Here is a 20,651-nt window from a genome sequence, read left to right as displayed (position 1 = left end):
AGGGTGAGCTATTTTTAAGGTATATAAATATTTGGCAGAAATTCTTAACAATCCTCTTTAAAGGAATTTCTTTATGTAAGCTAGGTTTAAGAAGACATCTTTGCAAAATCTAATAAAATGCAGGCTAGTTTCACACTGTCTCATACTTCCATTGAAGCTGTGTTGTCCAAATGGCAGCAGGTCCCAGAATAACTGAAAAAACCTTTTTCACATCTTTTCCCTACACTGAAATTAGATATCAATGAAACATTATCAGTTCCAGTGGTATAAATTATTTACTCACTACATACACAATTAACATTTTAAATGAGTTTGACACACTTAAGATTCTATAAACGTTATTGTACGGTACAGGATTTCTCAATACTTTGGGGATACAAGGCATGAGAAATAAATCCAATGTGCGTTTTCATATTACAAAGTCATATAGAAGTCTAAAGACAAAACCACAAATAAAACAAGAACACAAATCAAATTCTGTACAACAACATTTTTAGACTGTACAACAGAATGATCACTTGGGATGAAAAAATATAAACAATTTTCTTTCCTTATCTTCCACACAAACAATTCAGAAAACATGTTGGTTCATTTGTAACATATTGGATTTGCTAACATTTTGAGTAATGCAGGCAAGATTTGCAGACACCTGATCATCCAGCGCTTCTCAGCAGACAAAGGTCTTCTGAAAAAAATCAAGAGTAACCTGGCTGAAAGTGACAGTTGGTCTACAGCAAGGAAATATTTCAGCAAGATCAATGGAAGTTTCTCCTGTGTTTTAATTGGCATTGGATTAGAGTTCACAAATCTCCCAGTTGTTCATTACCCTGACTCTACGATGCTAAAGTTGGGGTGCTGTTCCAAGAGCACAGGCTGAGAGAAGTATTTGGAAGTGCCACTTGTTTTTGCTGCAGGGTAAACACCCACACTTTCCACAGAGCAACACTGTTGTCACACGGCTTTGCTACATTCCCACAAAGCTTGGAAATCTGCCTGTTGATGCAGAAAATACGGTCGTTTCTAAACCCAACACAATGAGCTGAGGTTGAGAGTTAGGAGGAGTGGCTTGGACCTGCAACGGTTTTGGCTTCTCACACTTCTTGATAAGGACCTGCCGTTGGGCCACGGCCTTTGTCTAACTGAGCCTTTGGAAACTTTTCGAAATCATTGAGAAATTGTGAAAAGATGCCTCCGGGTGTTCGCATCACGGATGCCACAGCACACTACCACACACTCGCCTGGTTTCCCAGCTGCAGACTACCTTAGGAGAGACCATTTTAAATGAGAACATTCACTATCGATACTGTGTCAGAGATGCCTGGGATGAGCGGCAGCACTACTACTGAGAAACAACTACTGGCAAGGATTTCAGTTTTGTGGCGAAAATCAGGCTACTTGCAAAAAATCAAAATAAGCTCATAAGTCCTGATTATCTCTACTCCAACTAGGTAAGGAGGCTACCGGCTGAGCCACGTCTTTTTACAGTTTTCTGTTAAGAACAGTAAATTCCAGCATCAGAATAGAAGGAGGAATAACACAATACATGCTACAGCAAAGGCAAGAAAACAGACCAAACTTTCGGGCAGAGAAGTAGTGCATGAAGGACCCAGCATCCTTGGAAGACACTCAATAGCCCCCAGAAGACTTTCAGGGGCATGAGAAAGGATGTGGTACAGTCAGGTATTGGCTCCTTCCCACAGAGCAGTAAATCTCTTGCAAAGTCTCTTTGCAAAGCCTGTTTATGTGCCTTCAAAAAAACATTGGTTATTTGTCATGCAGTCCCCTAGAGCTAATTTGCACAGTGGTTTATTTTGCATGTGTGTTATATCACAAATTTGTTGACAAGGCACGCTGCTAGAGTAATCCTAAGGGGGAAGTCCCTTTGCAAGTTTGCCTACATGTATATGTCTTATTCTTCACAGAGACTTTAAAACAAAAAAAAACAACAAAACTGTGACCGTTGCAGGGACTATGAGGCTGAAACCACTACCATTTGAAAATCAGATACCATGACAACAAGTGAAATATGAGAGAACTGGTATATTAAATAAGATTTAGAATGCTGCAGGATTTGCTAATTGTTGGGGTTTTTTGTATCACTGATTGTTACAGTTTCAGGTTTGAGTATTGACACAGGTCGGTGGATCTCCCTCCTCCATGGAAGAGGATGGGGAGACCGAATTTCCCTTTTCTTTATCATCATGGGATTAAGGAGACATAAGAGTAACTCTCTGTACAAGCAGAGTTTCAACGGGGGAAAACTGGGAAAAGTAAAAGAGAAATAAAGCCACATAAAATCTGCTTATCTTTAGGAACTAGCTGGCAAGATAAAGGATTAAGCTCTCAAAGCAGCTCTTCAATCGGGCTGCTTTTTTAATTGCAAGTAGATTTCATTAGTAGTGGAAATCACAGTATAATGAGGCAACTTAAAATCATATTATAATTTTGAAGTCACACAGTAATTAAAACTGGACAACATCCTTAGTAAAATCTTGGAAAACATCAGCCAGAGACAGGCTGTCCACATTCATTTTTATTAACTCCATGATCTGTGGCAACTGATTCCAGCAGGTTTAGCTTTTATATTCTGCCAGGTATTGAATGGGAGAGCTAATATTATTTCTAAGTCTAAGGAATGAATTTCCACGAGTCCTAGCTAAGTCATTCTTTTAAACGATATGCCAATATCTGGCATAACAGTGCAGCGTGGGGAGGAATGGTTTCTCCCATGTCCCTTTGTTTACAGGATTTCCAGGCATTGTGCCAAGATTTTTCCCTATGTTAAAGCAAACTCTGTTCTTTCACATCCTTCATTTTCCTGCACACGGCTTGACTCTCCCATGCTGTCAAATTCCCTTTGAATCCTTGACACAGCCAAATCCAGTTTGCTGCACTCAGAATTTAAAAGCAGTGGGTTTGTTTGCTTTTTTTCTGAGCACAGCAGCTCGTGGAAAGAAAACAGGAGAAGGTGAAGAACCAGCTCTTTGATTTGAACCTGGCTTCTACTAGCTTCACCTGATGGCCCCTAATTCTTGTATTACAAAAGAGTGTGATAGTCAATCCCTATCCACCCTTCCCATGGCACTCAAGGTTTTTCAGACTTTGTTGTATCTCCCCTCAGCTGTCTCTTTTTCCAGCTGAAGAATTCCTTACTGCTCACTAAAAGTCACTTAAGCGCACTTGCACAATGTAAGAGAAGCAAGCTTGTTTCATCTAAAATACTGGTTAGAGATTAATAAAGACTGTAATGACTGTATTTGAATTTCAAGCTTTTACCTGTATGATGTTAGGATTTCATTCTCCAAGACACACAAAAAGTGCAAAGGGTATCACAGGTCAGAAAGCCCTCTCTTGAGTTTGACTGGTGTAATGTTTGTCTTGATTAGACATTGCTATTAATTTTCCAGAAGATAGGAAAAAATTGTGGCCATTTATCTGTGCAAAGAAATATCCTATCCTGGGCAATTATTAGCAAAACACTACCAAAAAAAAAAAACAAAACAAAAAAACCCAACATGGGAAAACCACTTTAAAAATACAGAGATAATTATTTTCACATCATTGGGCTCTGACTGTTTTGTTACGTTGTGTCCCACACAGGTGATATATAGTACAATACAAAACAACATATACTATGGATCAGTATAGAAGCTTTCCCCCTTTATCCTCAGCACGGGTATAGTCTGAGTGCTTGCAAAGTCAGACTGCACACACCATGCTATGGCTGTATTTAACAGCGCAGTCCATTGCAGTGTGGTACCCACTTACATCAGTTTCCAAGCCTGTTTGCTCACTCCTAGTTCTGATCTCAGTTGCTGCCTGCGGTGTTTCCCCAAGTCTCTAGTATCGTTACACCACTATGATTTTAGCAGCACTCTCAAATTGGTTTTAATCTTGAAAGTTTTTAAAAGAACAGCTATTGTCATAGCATATATCCTCATTCAGTCACACACTGAGTTGAGCCTAACGTTAACAAGTGTTTTCCTCAATATCAAGAGCAAAATCACTTATCAGTAGAAAAGAATTAAAGTATTAAAGCTAATGGGTTGCTGTGTCCATTTATATCACTGGTCTATTCGATGTATAACTCTTAAGCTTTAGGAATCTTACTTTACTTGTATAAAATCACATGAACCTCTTTCTCATTTTACAGATTTGAGTTTAAGAAACTGAGTTATTGCCTCCCGTATTCTCAGCTATTCAGAAAATTCACAATCCTTGGTAGACTTTAGTAAGAAGAACCAAAGAAAAAGTTAGTGAATAATTACTGTAATGCTTTAGACTTACTGCCTGTGTGGATCAGCAGTCTAGGAGCTATGCAATATGACATTTGAGTCTCACAATAGTTTCAAAGCAGTGAACCACCAGAAGGTCTCAATATATACACTCAATATTGTTTCACATTGATGAGCAGAGGTCCAACGCTCTCATTTTGCCATGTACCCTTTTGCTTGCCCAGACTCACAACCTCTTCTGAAGAAATGGGATAGGAGGAAAAGGAGTGGGTGGCAAAAGCAACGTGTTTGGTAGTATTAAGTATCTTTTCTTTCTCAAAACTCCACCCAAGGCTAGAAGGTTAACTGAAACTAGAATCAACAAGAAGAATAAAGGGTACTTAACCACTTATTGAAAGAGCAATAACAAGATCTCCCTTCCCCCAAAGCTAAAAGCCACCAAGAGCAGTGATGAGGAGGGACCTGGGTGACCCTCCCACCACTATGTAATTAGTATATACATTTCTGGTATGGAAACGTCACCAGTGTTGGCTACGGGAGCAGCTATTATTCCCAGCACAGGAAATTCACAGCTTTTTTTTTTTGCTTCTTACTGCTTGTATAACAACGGTCTTACTGCATATATCCATCCAGGCAATGCATTAGACAAGACTGAATTCTACCTGGACCTCTTCCCAAATGTTATGAGACAGACAGGAAGATATTAAGAAAATAATCCTTATCTTTTTACACCAGTAACTGATTTTACTTCCACTTCAAAAGTCTACGGACACACAGGGAATCCTGCAGACCAGGAAAAAACATTAGAATATTAAAGTGAAATTATCTTAAATAAAAAGTTTGGATAGGGGAATTTAAAGTGAGTTTGTCTTTATTAAAGACAAGAAGGGTAGGGGTGGAAATAATAATTTTAATTGCACTGTGCAATGGAATCATCCCAGGGAAAAGGATATAGAAATGATAGATATAGAACAAAAACAAATAGCTCAATACTTTCATTGAAATACTATTTTTTCATTCTACGGGTTCTAACTCATATCAGAAGAGACAGTCTGGAAGGCTCGTTGAAGGCAACGGGTACTGAAAACAACTTATAACTTGCAGAAATATGTCTCTAAGGCATATCTCCATTGCTGCTGATGCCAAGCAAAAATACCAGAACTCTTAATTAAAAACAGAGATTTAAACAAAAGTAGCTTTATACTGATTCTCAACGCCCTTATTCTTCTCACTCTTGACAGTAATCAGAGATGGAAGGTCCGATGTCCTATAAACTCCAGTCCTCATCCGCCCTTGGCAAGATCTCAGTTCAGAGATGTAACCTTCAAAGCTGAGGTTCCCTTCAGAATCATCACAGGAGCATATGCCAGTGTCTTCCAGTTTCACTCCGTCCACATCGATTATCCTGTTTACAGGGAGCTCTGTACCAGGGTTCTCTCTCACACCAGGCGGATTAAAGCTTCTGCTGCTCTTCACTTTGTGAGAGGTTTGCTCACAAGAGTTTCCTGAATTCCCTTGTGAATCTTTTTTCTTTCTTTGGTTTGCACCTAACAGAAGAATTAAAAACAAAAAAAACACAAAACAGGAGAGTTATGTATCTTCTGGTTTTAGCAGTTTTCAATATTGCAACCTCTGAGGTCCTAATGGTAGATAGTCATCTGGGATATTCCTCTGCCCCATCAAAGAAATTTATTGATGTATCAAGTACGTAACTAAACAGTAGATCTCAAAGATTAATGTAAAATGTTAATATGTGTCTGTCTTAATTTAGCATTTTGCAGAGTTTTAAAAAGAGTCCATTAAAAATAACTACTTAGTATAAATTTGTACACCTCTAGAACAAAAACTCTCACAGCAGCAAACCCAAAGGTGAAGGAGGAGAATACAGAGCTTCCACTGGTGCAGAACAGGAGATGTTCCTTGACTTGAACTGGCCTCCAATAGCAGATCCCTGCTGAGATATTATTTTTACTTGGCTAGAGATTAATCCTCTAGCAGACTAAGAAAGGATGATTTGAAGTTGCAGTTCACTGTTCTGAACTGCAACCGAGCAATTATGGGCCACGGTTTACAGGACAAGAAGAAATAACTTAATCTGCTGAAGGCTTTAAACATTCAAGAAACACCTTGTTATGTGTGATTTTTTTAACCTAGAAGTTTCTTTTTGGCACAGTGCTTCTAAAATGACAATTGTTAGGATTCGGGCTTATTCTCTAGAACTACTTATACAAAGTCATTACTATCCCAAGTTAATCCTAGATTAAAACCTTGAGCTCCCCAAAAGCTGGTTTTGCATTAGGTGTGACACTGTAAACTGCTAGGCACTTGTTAAAGCAAATGCAGATAAAGCTGTTTTGCGTGTTTCAACAGGCAACAAGAAAGGAAGGATGAAGAATGAGTTGATTTCATTATTTGCACCATGGTTATCAACATGATTTCAGTACTTGAGGTGCCCCCACCATAATGATATAAAAAGGGGTAAAATTTGCAGGGAGAGAGAACTGCTTTTATTAGACCAACTGATATCCAAGAAAAAAATAGAAAAACTTTTAAGGCACAAAGGCAGACATGAGTAAGGGCTTCCATTTCACAGTTAATTTCTTTTTCCCATATATACCAGCTGGTCTTTTAAAAGACAGCATCTTGTCCAACATGCCTTACCTAAACCATTTTTAAACTTTTTGCCGCAGTACACACAAGTGTCTGACTAGCAGATTTAGCCACACAAATCCCATAGCTGGCTTTGAAATCTTTTATTTGCATTTGTTCCATAAAGTGATGTGTACAGTGTTTTTTGCAAGAAAAATAAATTTCAATGTATAATCATTGTAATCAAGAACTTTTTGATATGAAGAAGGGGAAAATGCAAATGAAAAGGACAAAAAAAAAGCAATTTTATACTGTTTCAATCAAATCACTCCAGGGTCTGCTCAAGGGTTAAAGCTTTCTATTTAATGAAAATAAGTTAAAATTCTAAGTAGTGCAATATTATTTTAGTGCTTTAGCTACAGTGCAGCCCCACATTAATAATGTAGATATTCCACATCAGTAACGGTTGCCTTTTTTCACATCCAGAGGAATTAGATCAAACTCCAAACAAATCAGCTGAGCAATAGCAGAGCGAAGGCAGAAAGCTTTCTCAGCCCTGTTAGCCCAGCACGACTCCAGCCTACTAAACTACAGCTAACATTTAATGGGACTATATTACGCTTCATTTTTACATCTTCCTACTGCAGCCGAACATTGGCTTAATTTTAACTGCTGTTTGCATGGCTGTGGTGTAAAATGCTATTCTTCTATTCTAAAATGTTTGTCTTAACATGAATGTACTGAATTGTACTCTTGACCTTTTTAATCTACTATTCTATGTCCTTTGAGGAAGATCTCTGATTCTCCTTTCATGTTGGTTTAAAAGATACTAATTTCAAAAAAGCCGTACTAACGATAAATTACACCAAACAGTTTGCATTGACAGAGCATGAGTCACCCAGTTGTCCTAATATTGAGAATACATCCTTCTACTAAATGTAATGTAAAGAAACAACTTTGATGGTGGTGTAAGGTCTTATAGCTCTGTTGACTTGAGCTAAGCTGAAACACTTTCCACAGTCAAAAGTTACAGCCTGCATTAACAGGGTAGAAGAGATGAAAGAGCTGGAAACTCCTGCTGAGGAATTCTATGGAAGGTGTAAGGATTGCTGTATTTGTTTGGTTGCTAAGTCTTTCTACAGCTACATATAAGAAATGCCATTAAGTCTTGGAATTATGGCATCACTGAGTCACCACACGAAGCAACTGCGCTTGCAAATTGTCTAATAGGAACAAAGCAGAAATAAGGTCAGTCTTAGCTCTTGGGCTTCACAGGACACAAGCCCATCTGAAGAGGAATAAATCCGTAATATGGGCAGCTTTTTCTATTAATGCCCTGCTCAGGAGCAATCCCGCTGAAGCATCTAATAAATTACTACTAGAGGCAGGACAGGAACAGAGAAGGTCTTATGTAAAGTACTGGTTCAAAAGAATATGGAATTACTAAGGGATGATACTGTGAAGGTGATTCCTCTTTTCCTGGCAGGGTAGAAAAGATGTTGGCTCATCTACACCAAACAGGAAGACGATTTCAAGAGCAGCGCTACACAGGAAAAATATTTTAATGTACTTTTTTTTTCTCATTTTTAAAAACAAAGCATTTATGAAGCAAGGCTATTTAGCACAAATAACAGGAGAGAGTCCCAAAACCAGTTTGTGTATAAATGTATCCTGCAAGTTTTAAAATAGACTCAAGATTTGCATGTACTCAGTGGAGCTTATAATGAGGCTTAAATGATGCCTACAACACTTCTGCACTGGTCTCCTCCTCATATGCTCTTTTTGAATAACAAATACCTGAGCAAACTTAGCTATGCAGGGCACCATCTAAGGTGCAGAGAGCTTTCACAGATAAAATTTCTCTTCACATATTCTTGCACTGAAGTGACGGAAACCTCCACCGGTATCTCTGCAGATTGCTTTGCCTTCCATAAAGCACGTCAGGAATGATATTACATTTCCCTGAGTCTAATCTGTCAAATGTCCTACCTAACTTCAGAAGGGAAAGGAAGCCAGTGCTTAGAGCAGTAGCTGGCACAGATTAATTTCCAAACAGACCAGAATAGCATAATCATGCCTATAGGTAATCTTCGGCTCCCCTGCTAAGCATTCCACGCAGCTCTAAGGGAATTTTCTTGTGCATCTGATTCCATTAATACGGTCCAGCTGGTTTAAAGATGGGATGATGCATGTCATTTTCTGTCTTTAAACTGGAGATCTGCTATTTTACAGACTCACAGCTAAATGACTGCTTAGAAGGCTAGGTGTACCGGTCTGCATTTTTCAAAAGGTAAACGATCAGGCAGTGTTCTGGCTGATCAGATTTCCTTTACCAATATTTCTCTTTTTCTGAAATTTTGATTTTGTGTATTATTCTCAAGCTCTCTGAATTTAACAGTATGATTATGGAAAAGTGTCTTTACAGAGGAAGACAAAGGGAATTTGTATTCTTCTGTATAAAATATTCCTCAAGCTCTAAGCAAGATCTAAGCAAGATATTGGAAGACATTCTCTTCCAAGTAGTTTAGGACCAAGGGAACATTTGGCCAAATTCCAGGCAAAGATGAGGTTACAAAAAATACCTGGAAATTTCAGGAACAGCACTAACTGTCAAATGTAGATGATAGGAACAAATAACCATAACTCAATGCAGATGCTTGGGATTTAAAGGTCCACCCACCACATCTTGCAATGATATTATTTCTATACCATAATTATTAGATCCAAGTATTTTCAGTGTGCTAATTTTAGTTATGATTAACTTGTTAAGGCATAATTTAGATCTGATCTGAAATCAGCACCTTTATTTTTAAGTGATCAATACTCGATATAGTTCCATTCACACCAGAAGTATCTTTTTTTATAAAAGCAAGTAGACATTTATTAAGTTTCACTGTAATAGATGAGCTCTGTATTTGAAAGTCCATATTTAGTGGATTTCATATATGACAGACTATTAAATTCAATTCCATAATTTTCACAACACCATTTCCATATAGACAGACACCTCTTCCATGTAGATTCGTTTGACTTAGCATTCTACCTTCGCTAAAATCCTTCTGTTCTTGTCAAAACCATTTACTATTTAGATGGCTCTCAGTTCTACTGAAAGATAACCAGAATACTCTGCTGACTTCTACACCGTTGATCCCAACTTCTAATGTCAGAGAGGATCAGATATGCAGTTAAAAAGAATGAGCTCCAGTTTAATGATTTTGTGCTGACTTACAACAGATAAGAATCTGTTTGAAGTATTTCATAATACTTATAACTCTTGTGAAAAGAAATCACCAAAGTTTTCAGGAACAACTCCTGGAATTGGTTATTTACTGGCATATAGCACCTCCAAATGCAATCAGTCATTTTCAGTCCCCAGATTCATAGACTGGTGTGTTCTTTAATGCAGGAGATTGGGTAGATACTGTTTTCATCTCTGATTCCATACAACAGCCTGTCCTAACGTGATAACATGCTGGCTGAGAGAGCATTTTTTTTTTACACGAAACTATAAAAAAGGAGCTTTGCAATGGTCACTTCTGCAGTGGTGTTCACTTCGATGTCCTGGAAATATTTCAGTACGAGTAACTCTTTTTCCTTAAGATACATGTAATCTGGCAGTTTCGCTCTGGGAAAGACAATTCTCCTTTCCTGTCCTAAACTGTTGTGAAATGGTACTTCAAAATTTTAGGCTTCCCAGATGTGGATTCTTTTAAGTGGTGGATAAATGACTTCCACACTGCCTGATGTACTGTTAGTACTGTAACTGTAACCATGTATTTTTAAGTTTGCAGTGATTTATGCTTCCAAAAGGAAAAGGATACTTTATATTTAAGATTTAGAATTCTGCAGGTTAAATTCCCTTCAAAAGTTTCCTTCCTTTTATCTCTTAACTGATATAACACCGAGGAGAAAGAGGATTTAATAAAAGGTCCCTACCTACAGTTTATGCTAAAGCTTTTCAAAGGAAATTTGACTTTATAAGCTGCATTTCACTTGCATGATGAAACACCAACTGTGGCATACGCTCAGGGCCTTGAAATCTGACTCAATCACAATGAGGGCATCAAGCTAGGAAATGCACTATTCTACAAAGCAGCAATACCCTGCATTATCAGTCTGTTTACTTTTGTTCTAGGAATTTCTGGAACACATTTGCAGCATTAAGTTTAGAAACACAGGGCAGATAGATAGAAATTCTTTCATTGCGCTCATCTCAAAAGCATTCGCAAGAAGAACAAAGCCCAAAATATTATTTGGAAAGTCAAATTCTGAATATTACGTAGAAGAAGGAGCTGGTATGACTACTCCTGCTCACCAGTGGCATATATCATCAAAAAAGGAAGCACTGCAAACTGTGTTTGCTGCAGGCAGTGACCTTTTATATACATGGCTACAACAGCTGCTGAAGGAAACTGTGCACAACATCATTTAAAAGCCAGGAACAGTCTGAGAAGAAATAAAATAAGAAATTCTGAATTCTAACCCAAAGTGACACGCATGCCCTCAATAACGCTGGGCAATTTGCTTAAACTTGCTGTTTCTCCACTGGTAAAATCAAAATAATTTTTGAATACTTTCCACACAATAGGCGTGACAAAACATCTCTGCAACAGTCTAAAGGCATTCAGCCCTCAGTCTGACCTTCTAGCATTTATTGTTAACATAGGTTCTGCTTTCCCGTCAGTATTCAGTAACAGCAGGATTAATTATTGCGGAGAGTCATATGTTGGGAAATAGTGGGTTGAATTACTTGAATCAGTTTTAATTTAATCTGCCATTCATTATGTTATCTTTCAATTAAGAAATTCTAAAATGTGGTTTAGCAGAGCTACCAGTTACATTTCAACTAATAATTCAACTAAGTTCATTTCATCGACCAAACGTGAAGTCATGTGTTTGAGTAGATCTGGTTTTAGCCTGTGTACATTTGGTTCTAAGAGCAGTTGTAATTTTTCTAACATTTTATCTAGTCAGTAATAAAATTTGTAATTCTCTCTAAAATGCGTATCTTGCTGTTTGATTGAAATAAGCATACTTTTCAAATAATTATCCCTCAAGGCCTTCCTCGCTTCCCGGTTGTCTACTCTTAACATCACTCTCCTTCTCCTTTGTTTATTATTGATCTCGGTCATGTGCTACATGTAATTCTCCAATTTAATCATGCTCTGATTAAAAGAAGATTAACAGATTCTGGCCTTAGTATTACTGGATCCCCACGAGTACTTCTTCATATTGATCCAGAATCCAATTGTCTTCTATAAAATTACACAGAGCCGGTAAGGATATAATTAACTGCAGGACAACAGCCTTTGTTAAAAATAATGATTAACGTTATTGTTACATCTTTTAGTCATAATCCCTTCCTTTTCTTAAATTTTTATTTATGTGTTAATTTATGTAGCTATCTTGATTTACATAGGAAACACCGCTGGATTTTCTCTAAAATATGCCACGTGAATTAAGGGAATAAGTAAAATACTAATTACATAAAATATTATAGAATTTATTACAAAAATGAAGGTTTATTTTGATTTTTTGAAGACATATGCGTGATCATTTTTAATCTCCTTAACTATCACACAGTTTATTGCACTTGGAATTCCTTACCCTTATAACTGAAAAGTTTAGTAGCCAAAATGTGAAAGTCACAGAAATAGTTCTGATATTATCTGATCTCTATTCCTTGGTTGCAGCATACTGCGTCCTTTCTGTGAATAACAAAAAAGACCAGTTGGGAATTTTTTTTTTTGTCTTTGGGAACAATAGCCAGCCCCAGGCTCTGAGAGTTCACCGGGCATTTTATTTCTGCATAATTTATCTTTCAAAGCAAAAAAATCCTAGCACTGGCACTAACTATCCCAATTCTGAAAGAATTCTTTCCAGTAAGAAAAGAAGCAAATCTATTTTGAGGATACCATTGCCCATCTATTTCAGAAACAAAGCGGTATCTTCAGAACAAATTAAGTAACTGTTTATATAGTCTAAATTCACCCTTTATCTTCCATAGCCTTATTAGTCAAGTATAATTCCAGCGAGTTCATCATGCTTTTATTTTCCCTAGCTGGTTCTCTACCTTAACCTGTTAAAACAGAGTTTTGAATAAAGTCTTTATTCGACTGAATTGCTGGATCCAGTCTATACGTCTAGTCAAAAAAATACCTTCTTACTTGGTAGGCAATAATTCCATTGACTGTAAATGTAAATTCATTTTAAGAACATTTCTCATCCTAAATGCAAAAAAAAAACCAAAAAAGGAAGAACAATTTGATGGAATCAAATATACAGACTGGGCACCCTCAGTATGGATTGCTGCAAATTGTCCTAAGGATGAAATGGTAATCCCTGAAAAAACCCAATTGCTATGAAGACTAAATGCCCACCTACTTTGTAGTAGAGGCAACAATCACAGTGAACAACTCAATGGCCCCAGTGGAATATCACTGAATAATCAATCTAGTACAAGGCCTCTGGCCTGATATTCACAGCTTGTGCAGGGACTAAAGGTTCGAAAGATTGCCTCTCCTCATGACAGCTATTTTTCACTTGGGTAATGAATGTGCCTAACCCCCTAGGAAAACCTGGACAACATCCAAAGTACCTAGACTATACCATGCAATTTAAGAAGAAAAAAACCTAAAAAAAACAAAATCAGAGATTAAATCAGTATTTTAACACTTTCAAAAATGAATGCATCACCTCAAGCCAATTACACCACACAATAATTAAGTTATTTCTTCCACAGATGGGTACCGCCACCATTATATGTAGTCACATGAAGTAAGTGCATTTCAGGATTAGTGTTCAGATTCCAGAAACCCCTGATTTTTAAAGTGGGAAATTTGCCAGAACTAGTAGGCTTATTCAAAAATAAAGACATTTTCTTCTTGATGAGTAACGCAACTAGAATCACTAATGATTCTTGTATTGCAAACTGATTTGAGATGGACTTCACAGCTAAATATTACTACAGTATACACACGTTTCATTTAATTAAGAAAGTTAAGATCTGTGTTTGAAGATCTGTTTTTGTCTCAAAAGTTCCGAGCGATGCAAACCTCATTTTGCTGTTTTCCATTATTCATATTTTGCTTTCTAGACCTTCAAATGAAAAAAAAACCTCAAGAGTTACCCATTACAGGGATGGATATTGGCCTGGCTTTGCTACATTAGCCTGCAGGTAGAGAATTGCCCCCTGCAGAACGTGAGGGACTACTTCATCCCCCACAGCCCTTTTCCCAGCATATATAAACCCAATGTATAAAAGCCCAAGGCATAGTGTAAGCATACATGTCATTTGCCTCTATACCAATTTGAAACCAAGATTATAGACCACTTTAAATTATGTAGTAATTATTTTTCTTTTTATCCCAACATTTTAGTTCAACAAACCAATCAGAAATGCATTTTCCATTGATAGATATGGAGAACCATTAAAGCACTTAAAAAGCAACCATTATTAATGATTTAGTCCTTTGAAATATCGATTATTGACTGGAGATAGTTTCCAGCAGTCTTTATTATAATTACTGTACATCATTGAATAGTCTTTCCATGCAAACTCCATGAAATCATGAAAATAGAAAAGTCTTGTTTCAGCCCACACTTTTTCCATAAAATCACCACTCTTTTGTAGAATACAGTTCCCATAAAATAGTAGTGTACTGTGAGAGGAGTGTAGAATAGAGTTAGTGTATGCAATCAGGTTGCAGCCAAAAAGGAAGGTGTTTTACAACTTTTTTAGATTTTTGTTATTCCTCAAAAAAAACAGATAAAATCTGGTTTGTCACAAAGAGAAACTAAGATTTTAGTTTTGAAAAATTATTGTATTTGATTACTTAAAGGTCTCTCATAGGTGACTATGATAGAAAAATAAAACACAATCACCAGTGAAAGTAGAGTAGACCAGTTCGACTACATGAAAATTAAAATCTGTAAAAAAAAAAAAAATTCAATATGTAGGATATTAAGTTATTTGTTGTGGAAAAGTCTGAATAATTTAAAAAATGGAACTGCTACTGGCCTTTCAACTGCTTCGTTTTCTCTCATAGAGGCCCATGACTACACGGGAACACAGTGACTTTTGGAAAAATTACGTTTTCAGCCCCCAGAACACAAGACGACCTAGGTAACAGCACCAGAAACCTCTCTGCAGTTTTGGGTTGTTTTTTTTTTAATTAGGCTTCACAGCACTGTTATGTAGGACCCATCTCTAAGAACGAAAAGGGTAGTGCGGTCTCCAGCACCCATCCAACCCTTCATTTCTTACCCAAGACTAACAAATAAAGAGGTTGTTATATTGGTTACTCCACATCAAATGAACTGAGATCACCAGCTCATTTCTTAAAGACCAGGGAAGAATTGCTTTAGTTTAAAATAAGAAGGAAAGTAATGAATATAAAGTTTAGCCCAAGAACCCAAAGACAGAAGAGACTCTCCTTTCAGGAGTTCCTGTTTGACTCATTTAAAAGAAATTTCCTGTCTTCTCTGCCTTCTGGTGCACATGTCAATGCTATGGATTTCACATGTGACCCATCAGCATCTCAAGACAGCATTTGCCCTTTGATATCTAGATTATTAACAAATATAACGTTTGTCAACTTTGTCTCATGGTAATTGCTAGTTCATATCTATTAATCTGTTTGTTATTAGAAGATAATTTCAATCAAAATTCTTAATCCAGGACTGAAAGAACTGTTTTTAAATAATGAAGAAAATCAAAGCTTAAAACGAGTTTGTGTAACTAGGTCTAGAATTTATTACTCCTGAGAGAACAAAAGATACAAAATACATGTGAAAACTACACAAAGATTTCTACAAAGTAAAAAGTAGAAAGTGGGAAAAGGGAAAGCTACAGTTCAGTGGTTACACAGAAATGTATGGCATGCATTAAAATACTGTAAATTCATGAAGGTTTTTTTAAGTGCAAATGGTCTTTTTAACAGTTCTCACTGAAAAATATGCAATTGATACCTATGTTGTACACTTGTCATATTATCAGAAAGACACCAACACGAATCTATGCATATACACATCAATATGTCTGAAGCACATTTTGTGGTTTTGTTCTTTGTAGGCACTGGTTACAAGTCTGTTCAATACTCAGTTTCAGAAATTAAGTGGTAGCGCTTATAGAACATTTCTCAAATACTACTAATAAAGGAATTTGTTTTTAAAATACCAAGAGGTTGAAATAATTTGCATTGCCATTTATAAGCATCCAACAACCAAAGAAGTATTTACAAATCATCAACCATACAGATAAAGAACAGTATCAAATACTCTGTGTAAAAAGATAAATAATTAAAATGTATATTCCCACATCACAAAGAAATGTGATCATACAAATTATGGCACCATATGTTTGTAAAACATCAAAAATAAATGTAGCACATAGATACCTCTTCTTATATTTTACAATAAAATGTACAGTACAATGACTGTAAAATGTCAATGTCACAACACCCATTGTCTTCAAACTTTTGTTTCTGGTAATAGCAATTATTATTAGAGTCCGTGTTTATAAAGAACTTGGCCTTCATACTTCAGCCTTGGGCTAATATTGCTCTGTGATATTGCTAGACCATGAAACTTACATCCTAAAAAACGTTACATATTTTCTTTAAAATTATCTAATAGAAAGAGCTACTTCACATGTGAATATTCTGGGAGAAAGTGTCACAGATGCAACTTATTTCTCTGTGTAGCAAAGTATGGGTTAAAAATAAACTGTAACATTTTTACTTTTAGTCACAAATATCTAATTTATTGGAGAAATATTTTTTTAAATTAAGGTTTATCCATTTCAAATTTTAATCATAAACAGTACTGCAATTTTCAACACATAATTAGGGTTGCTGCTAACGCACTTAAACTTCCAAATGCTAATCATGTATCTCATTATGACAAATGGATCAGAAAATCTGGAATGCAACAGTGTTATGCAGCTCAAAATGCTGATATCCTGTTTTGTACTCCTAGGGTAAAGAATGAGATAATTATAGCATACAAATGTATTTTAAAGGTTTGTCTGCATGTGTCCATTTTTGGTCACATGCCAAATCAAAACAGAAGTACATTGTTAAAGGCAACCAGAAATATTACAGTTAGCACAGACTAAGGCAATGAAATTTTATTTTTTTTTTTTTTTTTAATTAAGGTGCAGAGAGAATTTTCTTTCTTGTTTTAATGGGTGCCAAATACTGATTAACAGTGCCAAGGAAAAGTAGTTTTACATGAAAGGAAAGACTATTAAAATCTAGAAATACCTGAATTGGATCTTTGATATCCAGATTTTTCCTGATTACCTGCAAAAGGAGTTGGGGGTGGATAGTTGGCTTCTGTGAGTTTACTGATGTCTGATGGTGGTGTTGGCGGTGGCGGTGGTAGCAAAGTGCTGTTAGGGCTACTAATATCTCCTTCAGCCACAAGAGTCAAGTCTGCCACATTCTCATCATCTACCATCTGTATGCCTTCAGCTTGTAATTCTCTTGACTGCCTTTTCCATATTGTTGCATTGTTTTCCTGTGCATGTGGAATTGGAGACAATGCAGTATTAAAAGGAACACTGAAAGTCTTCTGACTGTGGAGTGCTGTCAAAGCAGATTTATGTTTACTTTCTGAATAACCCATTTTCTTAACTGAATTTTCATTAAAGTTTTGTATGGACTCCTGTTTTCCATTTGGTGATGTACATCCATCCTTGCCATCATTTTTTGAAACTCGCTTGTTGAGGCCTTTAGGGCCTGCAGGAGTAGATGAGGATGGTTCTGGTCCAGTGGGCGGTAAACGAAGAAAGTCAGGAAGAATAAGGTCTTCTTTCCTTAGCAGTCCACGTTGGTCATCTGCTCTGTTACTTTGAGCTTTGGATATGAGTTCAAAAAACTCTATTGGGGAAAAACCCAAAATTGACAAGTTTTTGTCAGAAAGTGCAATGTCATTAAAACGTAAATTTTCAGCACATTTATTTTCCATGAAGATCTTCAATTCTTTCAATGCTGCCTTGAAATAAGATCCCATGTTAATTAGGAACTTTTTCAATTGCAGCAATGTTCACTAGCATCACTATAATTAAGACCATCAGGATTGCTATTGTAAGAGTTTTGCAGTTTAGAACAGCTGCAATTCACTGAGCCTTGAATACATCTTCTATTTTATGCAGTTAATAAATCTGTACACACACACAGGATTTTTAAATTCTTTATACAAAACAAGGCTCTGGTCTTACTGACAATGGGTGCACATTTTTATATTCTGGATGGTTTTTACCCATCTTAACTCAAAAATAGCCATGCCATTTGAAAGTTCAAAGATTAAAAATGTTGCAAACTTCCTTGTTATGTAGAATTTCTCTCAGTTTAATAATATTTTATCACAGTTTGAATTCAATTCATGGTGTAATTTTAACCCAGGATGTTATCATCACAGGGCATGATCAGATGTTTATTTAAGTAACCCCATTTTACTTTGCGCTGCAGTGAATCAGTAGCATATAGGTAGTCAATAACCATCAAATGAGCCACTACTAAAAGTGATGGGGCAGCTTTTTTTTTATAGAGCGTTTAACACAATTAGAAGTGATTTTCTGATCATGTCCTTAATGATGTCCAATCGTTTAATATGTTTCGATATATAAATAATACTCATAGTAAATCACCACTGTTCTAGAAAGTCTCAAAACTTGGCAACAAGAAACTTATCAATAATAAGCCAAGAACTATACTACTCCTTTAAAAAGAAGCATTGCGACAATAAACAAACTCTTTGGTACAAAACATACAAATATAAAAATATGTAATTCTTAATATAGGGTCTCTGCATGTCCTAATTTTTCAAGAAGAGAGCATTGAATCTACGGAATATTAAAGATGCTTAAAAAGGCCATCTCCAACAGATCAATTAAAATCAATAGTTTCAACCCAGCTTATAAATACTGTTTGAAGCAAAAGCCATTACAAAATAAAGCACAAAATGTTAGTATCAGTTTTAACTTAGCATAATGTGAAGTCATATACTTGCACTTGTATGACCTTATTCCTAATACTCTATTCATATTTGGCAGGCTTTGCAATGTATTTGTAAAAATGACTTTTTAACATGCTTTGTCAATGCCATAAAATCTGAATGTAGCCAAGATGGAAGCTTCAAAATGCTTCTTATTGCCAAAGTTTTGCAAAATGGCGGTATGCATATTAAAACATGCAACATTTCTAATGTGTGTCATACAAAATGTTCCTTTCTGAAATTTCAAACTTCATAGAACAGTTGTTTGGTTTTTTCATTAAAAAACAGTCTACGACATTTGGTATGTATTTTCCAAACTTGGACAAATTTCACAAAATTCAAAATAAAATGTGAAAGCCTCGAATTCTGAAGTTTTCAAATTATGTTAATGTTTTACTCAGCCCTAGGAAGAAAAATGAAAATATTAAAATATGGAAAACAAGTTAACAAAATAGTAAGCAACAGAAAATAATTTAAAATGCACTAATATTTTGTAATAACACTTATATTAACAAACATCTATTTCGCAATAAAGGTTTTACAGCATTTTTTTCCATTCCAGTCAGTGGACATTTATTCACAGATGAACATTTATTTGCTGTATAACTGTGCATAACCAGGTTTTGGATATGCATATTAAGTAACATCAGCAGTAAATTTTAATCTGTGGGTAAAATATGTCCTCTGATTTTTTTCTACTTGGGAAAATAGGGAGGAACGTGTAGGGCTGACAAGACAGGTAATTACTTCAGTTAATGCCCTAGGGCAGAGGGTGATATGTCAAGATTTTTACTGCTACATCATTTTATTCCTCTTTCTCCCATGGACATCTTTCTACAAGAAAGCAAATTCTCTTATGAGTTCTTTTGCAATGATATCACCAAAACTATTAAGATGTAATTGAAGGTAAAAATAGGACTCAATATACAAGATTACCAATAACCTCTTTGCGTATTTCTACTTCTAACCACCTTTTCAGAGCAGTTACTGATTGTAAACTAAGCTTTTACTCTTGCCCATCATGGCTCCTCCACAGCCATCAGATTGTACTGCCCTGACTGTTACAGACTTTAGCACAAAATTTTCAAAAATTCTTACCTGAGTAAGTTAGGGTCTACACCATGGTGCAGAATGCCTTTCAGTGAGTTAAAAGACTTATGTAAAGGTGAACAGAAAGGCAAACTTCTACATGGATTGCAAAGGGTATTGAATGGGATATTCAACTGCAATTGAGTAACTAATTCCTTTGTATTTTACTTGGAATTAGGTAGCTTTCACTTTTGAAAATCTCACTAGGCACCTACATCTATCTTTAGGTATTCTTAAAAGTTTACCTTCAGCTTCAAAAACTTTACAAATTCAAACACGGTATCAAACAAAAATATAAGGATCATGACTATGATTTTCACAATGCAGTATTAAACACATGGTACCTTTCCCTACACAGATACAGAATTCTCATTTTTCTAAAACTACTTATGTTAATACACAAACTGTAAAGTTCACATACCCTCTGCTTCATCCAAATTTATTTTCTGACATTTTTTTTTCCCAATCTTTGCAATAGAGTCTTCTCTCTTTGACAGCCGGACTTCCCTAGCATTTTTTCCATTTTCGCCTTTCATTTTGATAGAATTAGACTTTCCTAGAGTTCTTCCCTCTCCCTGCATTAGAAGGAAAGTTAAGGTACTACTTACATTCAGCTATATTATTGTGTACATAATATGGTCTAAGTGAATAAAAAAGTTATTTTGAAAACACATTTCTCTAACACCACCACAACAGATGTTTTAATCTTGATAATTACAAATAACATTTGCCATAGTA

General features: G+C 36.0%; 1 protein-coding gene across 6 annotated transcripts in view; it reads right to left on the bottom strand.

Moving 5' to 3' along the window:
- Positions 1–306: 306 nt before the first annotated feature.
- Positions 307–20,651, bottom strand: part of RGS12 (regulator of G protein signaling 12) — a 94,846-nt gene continuing 74,501 nt past the window's right edge. For 3 of the 6 annotated variants that reach the window (XM_072862261.1, XM_072862265.1, XM_072862264.1), the window contains 3 exons: positions 20,335–20,488; positions 17,090–17,707; positions 307–5,782 (listed from right to left, as the gene is read on the bottom strand). In XM_072862261.1, coding sequence (XP_072718362.1) covers positions 5,418–5,782; positions 17,090–17,707; positions 20,335–20,488 — 1,137 coding nt within the window. In that variant the 3' untranslated portion in view covers positions 307–5,417. Of the gene's footprint in view, positions 5,783–17,089; positions 17,708–20,334; positions 20,489–20,651 lie in introns of those variants that run through there. The other 3 variants (XM_072862262.1, XR_012042629.1, XM_072862263.1) reach the window with 3 other exon arrangements.

This window comes from Ciconia boyciana, chromosome 5 (genome assembly GCF_034638445.1).
Source record: "Ciconia boyciana chromosome 5, ASM3463844v1, whole genome shotgun sequence".
Taxonomy (NCBI): Eukaryota; Metazoa; Chordata; class Aves; order Ciconiiformes; family Ciconiidae; genus Ciconia; species Ciconia boyciana.
The sequence above is the reverse complement of the archived record's forward strand: the minus strand, read 5'-3'. Positions and strand labels throughout refer to the sequence as shown.